Source organism: Chiloscyllium plagiosum, unplaced genomic scaffold (genome assembly GCF_037043375.1).
Source record: "Chiloscyllium plagiosum isolate Xiang-an unplaced genomic scaffold, Cpla_swu_hap1 HiC_scaffold_4, whole genome shotgun sequence".
Taxonomy (NCBI): domain Eukaryota; kingdom Metazoa; phylum Chordata; class Chondrichthyes; order Orectolobiformes; family Hemiscylliidae; genus Chiloscyllium; species Chiloscyllium plagiosum.
In genome coordinates, this window is record NW_028270142.1 from 53062933 (window position 1) to 53076937 (window position 14005).

Genomic DNA, 14005 nt, shown 5'->3' on the forward strand with positions numbered 1-14005 from the left:
TGATGTCAGATGGTCATAAATGGATCTACATGGATGTAAAGCTTACTTTCTTTGATATTTCATACCTTGATTCTCTCCTAATCTGTACACTTGGCTCTAGACGATAAGCCTTTAAATTAATTTGGGATCCTTCCACTTCGTAGACACCAACTGTGCTTGACACTCCTAATGCTTTCAACATGTCAGTAACTGGAACAGAGGGAAAATGCAACTGTCACCAAATCTATAGATAATTATTCAACTTAGACAGTAATGCTCCTAAATAATGCTTCATTTTGCATACTTTTATCTGAAGATTGCAAGATCTCTTTAGCAGGAAGAATCAGAAATCTTTCATAATCACTTTTTCTTTTTAAAACGATGGTCTAAGGAACAACACAACATTGCATGTCACACAGAAAAATACAGCATAAACCAAGTTAAAAGGCAAACAAAATATTCTGGAGAGCAGCATGGAAAATGCTAGACAGCACAATAAGTTTCAACATTCAGAGGCAAATGCCAAGCTAGTGGGAGCCAGCCAGTATTATAACACTATAGTGATGCCTCATGTTATATTTAAGATACAACTTGAAGAATTCATGAGACAAGCCCCAATAGAACTAAGACATCACTATAACTGAATCACTATGAATGCCAGGCATACTTTGCAACCTAGTGGATGCAAAATACAAGATCACCTCGGAGTTTTATAGCCAGCATATTTTAGTGGTGAACAGTGATGGATAGTGTTTCAAATGTTTGTTAGCAAAGCTATGAATGTTAATGATGTAATGAGCTGACAATTAATCATAGAATCCTTACAGTGTGGAAGCAGGCCATTCAGCCCATTGAGTCCACACTGTCTCCCCCCACCAACCAAAAAGACAGCACACCCAGACCCACCTCCCTATCCCTATAAGCCTGCATTTCCCATGGTTAGTCCAGCTAGCCTGCACATCTCTGGAATTGAACACTGGTCCCTGGCGCTGCTGAGGCAGCAGTGTTAATCACTGAGCGACCACGTCATCCTAATGATGCAATATGAATGGAAGATAATTGTTCTTTAATGTGCAATTAAGCCATGTTTTTTTTAATCTCAGAGTTTACTCACATAGTCCTTTGCCAAGTGTTCTGATCAAAAGCTGTTCTGTTATGGAGAAATCCAATTTGGATCTTGGTACCTGGACAGCTCCATTCTTGCAGTACGTTTGTGTAAGTTGATATCACTGTTAACTGATAGTATTTATACTGGTTTCCACATAACTTTATCTCATAAGAAAACAATTTCATGAAAATAGGCTTCAATGTTGAAATTAAGACTGTATGCAGTTAGAGGTATTTAAATGCTTGATTTCCATTTGCATAGTTCAGCTTGTTTTTTTAAAAATTATTTAACTTTAAAATAATAGTACCTTAGTTTTTTTTAATTATTTCTCAATTCACTCCTTGTGCACACATTTGTATCATGAAACTGTGTTCAAAAGCTGTGTGATATTTGTCATGGTTTGAAAGTGTAACAATGAGATTCTTTGCACTATTTAAACTTTATTATAACTATTTTGAAACATTTATAAAGTCTAATTAGAGTCATAGAGATGTACAGCATGGAAACACACCCTTTGGTCCAACCCGTCCATGCCAACCAGATATCCCAACCCAATCTAATCCCACCTGCCAGCACCTGGCCCATATCCCTCCAAACCCTTCCCATTCATATACCCATCCAAATGCCTCTTAAATGTTGCAATTGTATCAGCTTCCACCACATCCTCTGGCAGCTCATTCCATACAAGTACCACCCTGTGTGTGAAAAAGTTGCCCATTAGGTCTCTTTTATATCTTTCCCCATCACCCTAAACCTATGCCCTCTAGGTCTGGACTCCCCAACCCCAGGGAAAAGACTTTGTCTATTTATCCTATCCATGCCCCTCATAATTTTGTAAACCTCTATAAGGTCACCCCTCAGCCTCCGACACTCCAGGGAAAACAACCCCAGCCTGTTCATCCTCTCCCTGTAGCTCAGATCTTCCAACCCTGGCAATATCTTGTAAATCTTTTCTGAACCCTTTCAAATTTCACATCATCTTTCCGATTGGAAGGAGACCAGAATTGCATGTTGTTTTCTAACAAATGTCCTGTACTCAATACTCTGACCAATAAAGGAAAGCATACCAAATGCCTTCTTCACTATCCTATTTACCTGCGACTCCACTTTCAAGGAGCTATGAACCTGCACCCCAAGGTCTCTTTGCTCAGCAACACTCTCTAGTACCTTACTATTAAGTATATAAGTCCTGCTAAGATGTGCTTTCCCAAAATGCAGCACCTCGCATTTATCTGAATTAAACTCCATGTGCCACTTCTCAGCCCATTGGCCCATCTGGTCCAGATCCTGTTGTAATCTGAGGTAACCCTCTTTGCTGTCTACTACACCTCCAATTTTGGTGTCATCTGCAAACTTACTAACTGTACCTCTTATGCTCGCATCCAAATCATTTATGTAAATGACAAAAAGTAGAGGGCCCAGCACTGATCCTTGTGACACTCCACTGGTCACAGGCCTCCAGTCTGAAAAACAATCCTCCACTACCACCCTCTGTCTTCTATCTTTGAGCCAGTTCTGTATCCAAATGGCTAGTTCTCCCTGTACTACATGAATCTAACCTTGCTAATCAGTCTCCCATGGGGAACCTTGTCGAACGCCTTACTGAAGTCCATATAGATCATATCCACTGCTCTGCCCTCATCAATCTTCTTTATTACTTCTTCAAAAAACTCAATCAAGTTTGTGAGACATGATTTCCCACGCACAAAGCCATGTTGACTATCCCAAATCAGTCCTTGCCTTTCCAAATACATATACATCCTGTCCCTCAGGATTCCCTCCAACAACTTGCCCACCACCGAGGTCAGGCTCACCGGTCTATAGTTCCCTGGCTTGTCTTTACCGCCCTTCTTAAACAGTGGCACCATATTTGCCAACCTCCAGTCTTCTGGCACCTCACCTGTGACTATCGATGATACAAATATCTCAGCAAGAGGCCCAGCAATCACTTCTCTAGCTTCCCACAGAGTTCTCGGGTACACTTGATCAGGTCCTGGGGATTTATCCACTTTTAACTGTTTCAAGACATCCAGCACTTCCTCCTCTGTAATCTGGACATTTTGCAAGATGTCACCATCTATTTCCCTACAGTCTATACCTTCCATATCCTTTTCCACAGTAAATATTGATGCAAAATATTCATTTAGCATCTCCCCCATTTTCTGTGACTCCAGACAACGGCCGCCTTGTTGATCTTTGAGGTGCCCTATTCTCTCCCTAGTTACCCTTTTGTCCTTAATGTATTTGTAAAAACCCTTTGGATTCTCCTTAATTCTATTTGCCAAAGCTATCTCATGTCCCTGTTTTGCCCTCCTGATTTCCCTCTTAAGTATACTCCTACTTTCTTTATACTCTTCTAAGGATTCATCGATCTATCCTGTCATATGCTTCCTTCTTTTACTTAACCAAACCCTCAATTTCTTTAGTCATCCAGCATTCCCTATACCTACCAGCCTTCCCTTTCACCCTGACAGGAATATACTTTCTCTGGATTCTTGTTATTTCATTTCTGAAGGCTTCCTATTTTCCAGCCGTCCCTTTACCTGCGAACATCTGCCTCCAATCAGCTTTCGAAAATTAGATTAGATTAGATTAGATTACTTACAATGTGGAAACAGGCCCTTCGGCCCAACAAGTCCACACTGCCCCACCGAAGCGCAACCCACCCATACCCCTACATTTACCCCTTACCTAACACTACGGGCAATTTAGCATGGCCAAATCACCTGACCTGTACATCTTTGGACTGTGGGAGGAAACCGGAGCACCCGGAGGAAACCCACGCAGACACGGGGAGAACGTGCAAACTCCACACAGTCAGTCGCCTGAGGCGGGAAATGAACCCGGGTCTCTGGCGCTGTGCGGCACGGTGGCACAGTGGTTAGCACTGCTACCATAAACAGGTCCAGGCAGCGGGCCGTGGAGGGGGTTAAAAACAAGCTAATTGCTGATGATGTAAGGTTCCAGTTTGTCTTGTGACAGATGGTTTTTAACACAGAATTTGTGGAAGGGAAGGCAAGTAAAGTTCTCTGTGAAAAGGATTAGTTTTCTAGTTGACGATAAGAGGATATAACTGATCTCAGTGCTGACAGTTCAGAACAGATCCTTGTGTTGAAACTTAAATTAAACATTTAATTAATTTATTAATTGTTGGAATTAGAATTGAACAGGCAACATGGGACAGGCAAGGACACATTGGATGGTGGTACATTTATTAACCTTGTAAGAAAACAGTTGAGGAGAATTGCTGGTCACAAATTATCCTCCGACATTCTCGCTTTCATTTAAAAATTGCACTAAAACAAATATCAGGGACATATAGCAACTTCTAGATTAAAGTTAGTTCTTCCAAGGATTCATAGACTCCCTAGGGTCCAGAAAGAGGCCATTCGGCCCATTCAGTCTGCAACAATCCTCTGAAGAGTATCCGACCCAAATCCAATCTCCCACCTATCCCCACAACATTAACTATGGCTAATCTACCTAGCCAACACATCCCTTAACACTGCGAATAATTTAGCACGGCCAGTCCACCTAACCTGCGTATCTTTGGACTGTGGGAGGAAACCGGAGCACCCAGCAGAAACTCATGCAGACATGGGGAGAATGTGCAAACTCCACACAGTCGCCTGAGGATGGAACCAAACCCTGATCCCCGTTGCTGTGAGGTAGCAATGGCTAACCACTGAGCCACTACTCCCCCCATACAAAGAAAAGGCTATTGGCAATTTTAAAAAGTACACCAATATTAGTCATAAAATGTATTAAAGACTTATTATAAATGGTAAAAGATAAAAATTAATTTGTCAGGTCTACCATGCTTAATTTTGGATGTTGAGTGAGAATTCATATCACCATAATTTTTCTGAAGATGTTCTATTACGTGTCAGACTGAAAGTAAAATTTCATTTACTTTGCATATGCTCACGTTATCTAGTGTTTTCTGTTCCTGTGTTCGCGAGATCACAATAATACCTTTATTGAATTTCATCTGCGGTGAGATGAAAGGCTGGTGAACACAGGAACAAAATTTCTATCTGTTAAATGTAGATGAGCAAAAAAGGACCATGAAGATCTATTCCACACCCATCAACTGGGAATTAGCAAGAGTATAGATTTGAGGCCATAATCTGATCAGGCATGATCTTCTTAAAGGATGGAGCAGTAAAGAGGGGCTGAATAGCCTGTACCTGCTCTTAACTTGCATGCTCATATTCTCACTTCTGTCTGAAATGTGAATGTGCAGTTTGCTGGAGTGAACATATGTAATGCTGTCTTTTGTGGTAGAGCCTGAAACTAAAGCTAAGCACAATGGTGGTGGATCTTAACTCTGTCAAAAAGAGAAAGCAAGCCCAGGAGAGGAAATAGGAGTTGGCAGGTTTGGCAATCTCAAACCATACACTGAGCAGGATTTTGTTGGGGTAATGGTGGCTCTAGAAGGGCAGGAATACTGGAGTCAATTCAGAAACAACTCTACCAAGGCCAGCATCCTGTCACCAAGTCACCCTTTATTTACAAGTAGAGAGTTCTCAATGCTGATCCAGCTCCCTCAGAGCCAGCTCTCAGCGCGAACAGGATGTCTGACACTCCTGTTCTTTTTTTCTTTCTTTTTACTTTTTTTTCTTCCCCCACACTATCACCTAACAGCAGTAGTGCTTATGTTTTCCTCAGCACCCATGTCATGTGTGTGCAGGTGTAGGATACAGTGAAGAACAACAAGTGTGTAAATCTTTATTTTATTCCACCACCAGGAAGAAAGGAAACACCAGAGTGGCCAGTAACAAGCAGTGCCCTTCTCAACAAAGTGCAATGCTGTGTGATCAAAAAAGTAAAGGGGAGGGCAGGGGTTAAATCAAAATAGAGTTGGAGGGGGAAGTAATACACTCCACTCCTTGCAGTGCCCACCTCTCACTGAACAGCTCAAGGGTGTTGGTGGACACTGTGTGCTCCTTCTCCAGGGACACCCGGGCTCGAAGGTAACGATGGAAGAGGGGCAGGCAATCGGCCATAATGACCCCCTCCACGGCCCGCTGCCTGGACCTGTTTATTGCCAGTTTGGCAAGGCCCAGGAGCAGACCCACGAGGATGCGCTCTGACCTGCCCTCCCTCCTCCGTACCGGGTGCCCAAAGATCAGGAGCGTGGGACTGAAGTGCAACAAGAAACAGAGAAGAAGGTTTTTAAGAAAATCAAAAAGGGAGTGCAAGTGCCCACACCCAATATATACATGGTCCACGGACTCCACAACACCTCAGAACAAGCAGTTGGGCTGGGAGTCCGTGAACCACCGCAATCAGCAGTTGCAGGGGACCTCTATGTACAGCATCCTCCACCCCAGTTCCCCGAGTGAAAGGGGAAGGACTCCGGTATAGAGAGCATTCCACTGGGGATCCCCACTACCTGGTGGCAAATGGGCATGCCAAGGCAGCTCGGGTCGGTGGATCAGGGAAAAGCGGTGGACAGTGGGCAACACTCCTGTTCTTCTGTTTCTTACACAGCAGCAGTAAAAAATACACTGACTGTGTGGTCCAGGCAGTTCAGAGTCAGTCCTAACACAAAATGGAGAGTCCTTCACCACTGAACACTCCTGTTCTTTTTTTTAATTATTTTTTTATTTATTTTGTCTTTTTTTTTCTTTTTCCTTTTTTTTTTAAACCCCCACACTACCACCTAAGTACGGTAGTGCTTATTTTTTTCCCAGCACCCATGGTGTGTGTGTGCAAGTGTGAGACACAGTGAAAGACACAAAGTGCACGAATCTTTATTCAATTTCCACCACCAGGAAGATAGGAAAACACCCGGGTGGCCAGTGACAAACGCTGCCCTTCACATCAAAGGGCAGTGCTGTGTGATCAAAACAGTGAAGGGGAGCACACCTGTTTTTCTATTTTTGTGTGAGACACAGTGAAGGATACAAAGTGCACGAATCTTTATTCAATTTCCACCACCAGGAAGATAGGAAAACACCCGGGTGGCCAGTGACACACACTGCCCTTCACATCAAAGGGCAGTGCTGTGTGATCAAAACAGTGAGGGGGAGGGTCGGGAGTAAATCAAAATAGAGTTGGAGGGGGAAATGATGCACTCCACTCCCTGCGGCGCCCACCTCTCCCTGAACAACTCCAGGGTGTTGGTCGACACCGCGTGCTCCTTCTCCAAGGACACCCGGGCTCTAACGTAACCGCGGAAGAGGGGCAGGCAGTCGGCCTAACGACCCCCTCCACGGCCCACAGCCGCGACCTGTTGATGGCCAGTTTGGCCAGGCCCAGGAGCAGACCCACAAGGAGGTCTTCAGACCTGCCCTCCTTCCTCCGTACCGGGTGCCCAAAGACCAGGAGTGTGGGACTAAAGTGCAGCCAAAAACAGAGGAGAAGGTTTTTCAGAAAATCAAAAAGGAAGTGCAAACGCCCACACCCAATATATACGTGGTCCACGGACTCCACAGCGCCACAGAACAAGCAGTTGGGCTGGGAGTCCATGAACCACCGCAACCTGCGGTTGCAGAGGACTGCTGCGTGCAGCACCCTCCACCCCAGATCCCCAAGAGAAAGGGGGAGGATTCCAACGTAGAGAGCCCTCCACTGGGGATCCCCACTGCCCGGTGGCAAATGGGCACGCCAAGGCTTATCCGGATGGTGGATGAGGGAGAAGAGGTGGACAGTGTATAGCAGCAGTCTATACAGGGCTTTCCTTTTCACCTCCTTAAACGAAACAAAATTAAAATTTCGGAGGCGGCTCAGGTTGTGGGGCACAGGCTCCAGCGGGAATTACGGGATCTTGGAGCCAATGTGAAATTCCGTCCGGGCTGGAGTGAGCGCGGACGGGATCCCACCGCACACCTGAGCGTCCTCCAACTGGTGGACTAAGTCGGGTCCGAGCACCGCCGTTTTAAGGCGTCGGATGGCGGTGGCCACGGACCGGACGTCACACTCCTGTTCTTTTTTTTTTCTTTTTTTTTTCTCTTCTTTTTTTTTTGTGTTCAAAACAGTGAAGGGGAGGGTAGGGACTAAATCAAAATAGAGTTGGAGGGAGAAATGATGCACTCCACTCCCTGCGGTGCCCACCTCTCCCTGAACAACTCCAGGGTGTTGGTGGACACCGCGAATTTCTTGATTATATATATTTTTTTTCTTTTTTTTATTAACCCCCACACTACCACCTAAGTGCGGTAGTGCTTATTTTTTCTCAGCACCCATGGTGTGTGTGTGCAGGTGTGAGACACAGTGAAAGACACAAAGTGCACGAATCTTTATTCAATTTCCACCACCAGGAAGATAGGAAAACACGCGGGTGGCCAGTGACAAACACTGCCCTTCACATCAAAGGGCAGTGCTGTGTGATCAAAACAGTGAAGGGGAGGGTAGGGACTAAATCAAAATAGAATTGGAGGGAGAAATGATGCACTCCACTCCCTGCGGTGCCCACCTCTCCCTGAACAACTCCAGGGTGTTGGTTGACACCGCGTGCTCCTTCTCCAAGGCCCTAACGTAGCCGCGGAAGAGGGGCAGGCAGTCGGCCCTAACGACCCCCTCCACAGCCCTATGCCTGGACCTGTTGATGGCCAGTTTGGCCAGGCCCAGGAGCAGACCCACGAGGAGGTCTTCAGACCTGCCCTCCCTCCTCCGTACCGGGTGCCCAAAGATCAGGAGCGTGGGACTGAAGTGCAGCCAAAAACAGAGGAGAAGGTTTTTCAGAAAATCAAAAAGGGAGTGCAAACGCCCACACCCAATATATACATGGTCCACGGACTCCACAGCGCCACAGAACAAGCAGTTGGGCTGGGAGTCCGTGAACCACCGCAACCTGCGGTTGCAGGGGACTGCTGCGTGCAGTACCCTCCACCCCAGATCCGAGAGAAAGGGGGAGGACTCCCGCGTAGAGAGCCCTCCACTGGGGATCCCCACCGCCCGGTGGCAAATGGGCACGCCAAGGCGTATCCGGATGGTGGATGAGGGAGAAGAGGTGGACGGTGTGCAGCAGCAGTCTACACAGGGCTTTCCTTTTCACCTCCTTAAACGAAACAAGATTAAAATTTCGGAGGCGGCTCAGATTGTGGGGCACAGGCTCCCGCGGGAAGTACGGGACCTTGGAGCCAATGTGAAATTCCGTCCGGGCTGGAGTGAGCGCGGACGGGATCCCACCGCACACCTGAGCGTCCTCCAACTGGTGGACTAAGTCGGGTCCGAGCACCGCCGTTTTAAGGCGTCGGATGGCGGTGGCCACGTACCGGACGTCACACTCCTGCTCTTTTTTTTTTGTTTTTTTTTTTGTGTGTGTGCAGGTGGGAGACACAGTGAAAGACTGTCAGCCAGGGCTCCCTGATAGGATCAGATTAACAGCCCCAATCAGGGAATTCATTTTATGAGGTCCACCTGGCTTACCTCCTTACAATCACTACAAATCCCACAGCCAAATGTATTTTCTGGCAACTTAACTGCCAATGGGGCTCCCATCCCTTTATGGCACAGATCCTGACTAATCTATGAGAAGACTTGTAGTACCTCAGTTCCAAAAGCACCACTGGGAGTAGTGGCCATTGCAGGGAGTGTATCAAGCTGCAAGATTCATTTATAGATGCTGGCCTTGCAGCAAATCAAGTGATTTTGAGGGTCATAGGGAACACAGTCAGGCATGAAGTGGCGAGGACAGGAGTTGTAATGATGAAAAACAATGGGGAAGTGAAGGATCACAAGGAGTCATTGCTAGTGGTGGCATGAAGAGACCCTGAACTAGCCTCTGTGTTCTTTATTCACGTTCCCTGATGCAAGCAAAATACCATAGTAACAGGAAGGAGAAGGGTATTCCATACCCCTTCCTGCCTCCTGATTTTTCCTAACGCCTCTGGAGGGCCCATATAATCCTGGCCAGTGAGTCAAGACAGTAGTTTCACAGTTTCTAGTGACACTAATAAATTAAAGTATAGTAAACAGTAATACTTTCGAGCAAAGACAACTCAGGACTGGGTTGGAAGAAAACAAAATAAGATGGAATAAAATAAAGTATCAAGAAGAAAAGAAATAAGTCATGTACCAATGTTACTCTTGTTAATACTTTGAAGCTCTTGATTTGGGAGTACAAGCTTTGAAAGAAATGCAAATAATAAGTGGTGTCAACTGTTAAATTGAAGATGGGTGGTCTATTCTGGAACAGAAGTAACTGCAATAGCAATAACCCTTTTCTCCCTTTCAGCCTGTTCTCCCATTTCATGTCATTATTGATCTTCTACTTCAACTCCATCTTCATATAACATCCCCACATCACTTCATGTCCAAAAATGCATTAAACTCTGTTTCAAATCTACCCAAGAATTGAACAACCACAGGCCCCCAGAGCAGACGATTCGAAGGATCCAGAACCATTGGACTGAAGAAATTTCTCTCTATCTCAATTTGAAATGGCCACACTCTTAATCTGGTTCTATGTTCATGACTTTGAACACGAAATCAGATGGTAGCTAACTTCTGTTTTCATTGCATGCATGTACATTACCACATATCAACCAGCACACGTACCTTTACTCTCTAAGAGATCATGGATGGGAAGTGACTCAGTCGCTGTATCTGATGATTCTCTTTGGTGTGTAAATGTTTTGGTGTGGACAGAGGCAGGAATGTAAACGCTTGTATGGTTAGTGTAATCTGTGTCCTTAGGTATGCTGGGCCCAGTTTCTTCCAGGTCAGGATCTCCAGAAGCTGTGAGGTATAGGTCATCAGAGTCAGGTCTTTTCATTTCTGGATAAAATCCTGATGGAGATTCAGTAATATCATGAGTGTCTGTTGTGATTACATTGCCATCACCAGACAGTTCATTCTCATAAGAAAGGCTTCCTGATGCATTTCTGTGCAAACCTTCAGCTGTTAGAGCTTCAAAGGAATTTATTTCATCATCTCCTAAAGGAAACAACAGTTAACTTCAGTTGCAACATTACCTGATGTGGACTGTTGGATTTACAGAGGTATTTTCTGCATCTTGAGTAGCCAACAGAAGGGTCCAGTTAGAGGCAACAGCATGGAGAACTGATGTCTCTAAGCCTTGACCCCAATAGTTGCCTTCAGGAAACAGTAACCCAGAAAATGGAAACTGACAGGCCTAGACCTCTCCATGCCTCCAGCCCTACACTCCAATAACCCTAGTTCACGATGATGCTCAAGTCTGTGTGATGAGTTACATCTGAGTGATACAGACCTGGGAGATTGGTCTGTGAACAGAAGGATTTGTGAAGCTCTGCTACTGGTATTCAAGCACAAAACGTTTTGATCATTATAGATTGATGAGACAAAGCTTCAGAACGTCTTGTATTTTCAGCCTTCTTATTTGGCTTAGCAAGCTCAGTGCAAGGACAGCCTAGAGATGGGAAGCAAATGCTGACCTTGCCAGCAATACCCACATACCATATAGGAATTTTTTAAAAAACTGTCGTAATCCAAGACTGAACATGTAATTATGATAAGGAGGTTTGAGCTAATTACAAAACTGCCAATATTTTTCAGTCATTTGCATTTCAATGAACTGTATTAACTTATAATTCATAATTTTAATAATATTTAAAATGTCCTGGCATTATCAATAAAAATATTCCCTTCACAATCCGGAGGTTCAAAATCCATTACTAAATCCCCCTTCTAATTATGTATTTGCTCATAAGGATTTGGCTATTTTAAAACATAAATCACAGAGAAAATGTGCTTTGGCATTAAAAAACAAAAAACTAATCCAAACATTACATTTTTTTAAGAACTGCCTCCCCAAGAACCCTTAAACTTTGTTTATTTATCTAACATGAAATTAAATTCTTTGGACAAACAAAATGGATGGCTTCACTAAAAATCATTTCATTATCAGGATCACTGTGCGTTGATTAGTGTGCAAAAGCACACTCTAACAAAAGGCAGCAATGGCAATTAGCTATAGAAAAACTGAATTCAGAAATTTTTCTACAAAGAATGTATGCATAGAGGATTTTTAAAAATCATTTCACTTCATTAGAAAGAAATGAGAATAAAACATGGTAAAGAGATAATATACAGAAAACCCTAATACATTGAGTTTAGCTGGAAGTCGTGTAGAAAATGGCTGCTGCCAGATAAATAACAAACCTTGTCTTCCAGCTTAACTTTGTAGAACAATTTTGACACTTAAAAATCTTTGCACTCATTTTGACAGCCAGAAACAATTTAAATTAAGCAATAAGCTGTGAAATGTATAAACTGCAAAACTCCAGAAAGGACAGAAAAGTATGCCATCATAGCCAGGAAAACTTTCTATTAATTCCATTCTGTTTTTGAAAGTTGTTATTCTAGGGTAAAGAATTAAGTCACCAAAGTCCTACTGGACCTCAGACTCCTTCTCTCTTTAGAGAGGAATGACTTGTTATTGTTTTAACCTGAGGGTCACTATGCCCTAGGTGAGGGGAGAGGTTAAGGAGGGTTCTTTATGGTAACGTCAGCTGGTTCAGGAACTGAACCCATGTGGTTGGCATCATTCTACTTCATAAACCAGCAATCCAGACAACTGTGCTGCCCCACCCATTTTTATTATCCTAATTACTCAAAAATAAACATAGGTATGGTATAAAAACAGGTCACATTTTACATGATTTGATAAAAATGGCAGGAAAAAATATCTTGGAGAATATCTGAAAAATATCAAATTAAACTCAATAAACAAGCAAATAAATGTAATAAATAAATAAATAAATAAATTCAAGCATGTGTTTCTCAAGACAAGATGACAATTAAGACAAATATTTAACTTTGACCAAGAATAACTTAGTCTGAAGACTAAACTCTCCAATAAAAGCAGAGATTATCAAATGGTTTCTCATAGAACCCCTACAATGTGGAAGCAGGCCATTTGGCCTATTGAGTCCACACCAACCCTCTGAAAAGCATCCCACGCTGACCTCCCCTACCCTATTCCTCAACCCTGCATTTCCCATGGCTATTCCATCTAGCCGATACATCCCTGGACACTCTGGGCAATTTAGCATGGCCAATCCACTTAACCTGCATATTTTTGGACTGTGGGAGGAAACCGAAGCACCTGGGAGGAAATCTACAGTAACACAAGGAGAATATGCAAATGACACATGGACAGTCGCCCGAGAATGAAATCAAACCCAGGCCCCAGGTGCCGTGAGGCAGCAGTGTTCACCAAAGAACCAGCATGCCGCCCATTTTTGTAAAGGTAGTGTGTGTGAAGGTTAGTCTTTATTTTGTACTAAAATCTTCCATCAGTGTTTAGATAATGAAAAGACACTTCGTTCATGATCTTATTTAAACAGATATGAAAGACAAATAAATAGAGAACATTGGACCAAGAAACTCCAAATCAAGTAATAATAAATTGGTTGTTCAGATTCTACTCACCAGAGATGGAGTCGAAATATTCCTCACAACTAACATCAAGTGAATGTCGAAAAATTAGGAAACAAACTACTAGCCACAGCACATGTCTCCTCACAGGTGTTGAAGAAATCTGTAATTTGGGATTGAAAACATTATAAATTGATAATTGAAAGGTAAAGAAACGTTATATGTTTAATACCCAATATTTTACAAATCACCTTTTCTTATCCTGATACAATTAGAACATCCTTGTTAGGGAAGTGCAAGTAAAAGCAATGAAATCCAATGGAAGGGTTCATTAAGTTAATACTACGATGAAGCACAAATTCCCATTTCTTATTTGAACAAATACAACACAGTGAACAGAGTGACAAAGCTCAATTATCATATAACTACCAACTTGAAAAATAGCTGTCAGTAAATAGCGGTGTGTCTGGAATGTACTTTAATAAGTCTATTCCATGCACACAGCAATCCTTCAATATATCCAACTCTCAAGCAAACGTCTAGGGGCAGTAAACTCGACAGGAAATATTAGAAGCATGTATGTTAAGGAGACCATCTGCTTTTGCA

At 43.4% G+C, this 14005-nt stretch overlaps 1 protein-coding gene across 1 annotated transcript in view; it reads right to left on the bottom strand.

Moving 5' to 3' along the window:
* LOC122549492 (uncharacterized) overlaps positions 1-13577 on the bottom strand; it is a gene marked incomplete at its 5' end in the record, with an annotated part of 83802 nt that extends 70225 nt beyond the window's left edge. The window contains 3 exons of the mRNA XM_087985830.1: positions 66-189; positions 10598-10975; positions 13454-13577. Of these exons, the coding sequence (XP_087841956.1) occupies positions 66-189; positions 10598-10975; positions 13454-13577 (626 nt within the window). The remainder of the gene's footprint in view (positions 1-65; positions 190-10597; positions 10976-13453) is intronic.
* Between the last annotated feature and the right edge of the window lie 428 nt (positions 13578-14005).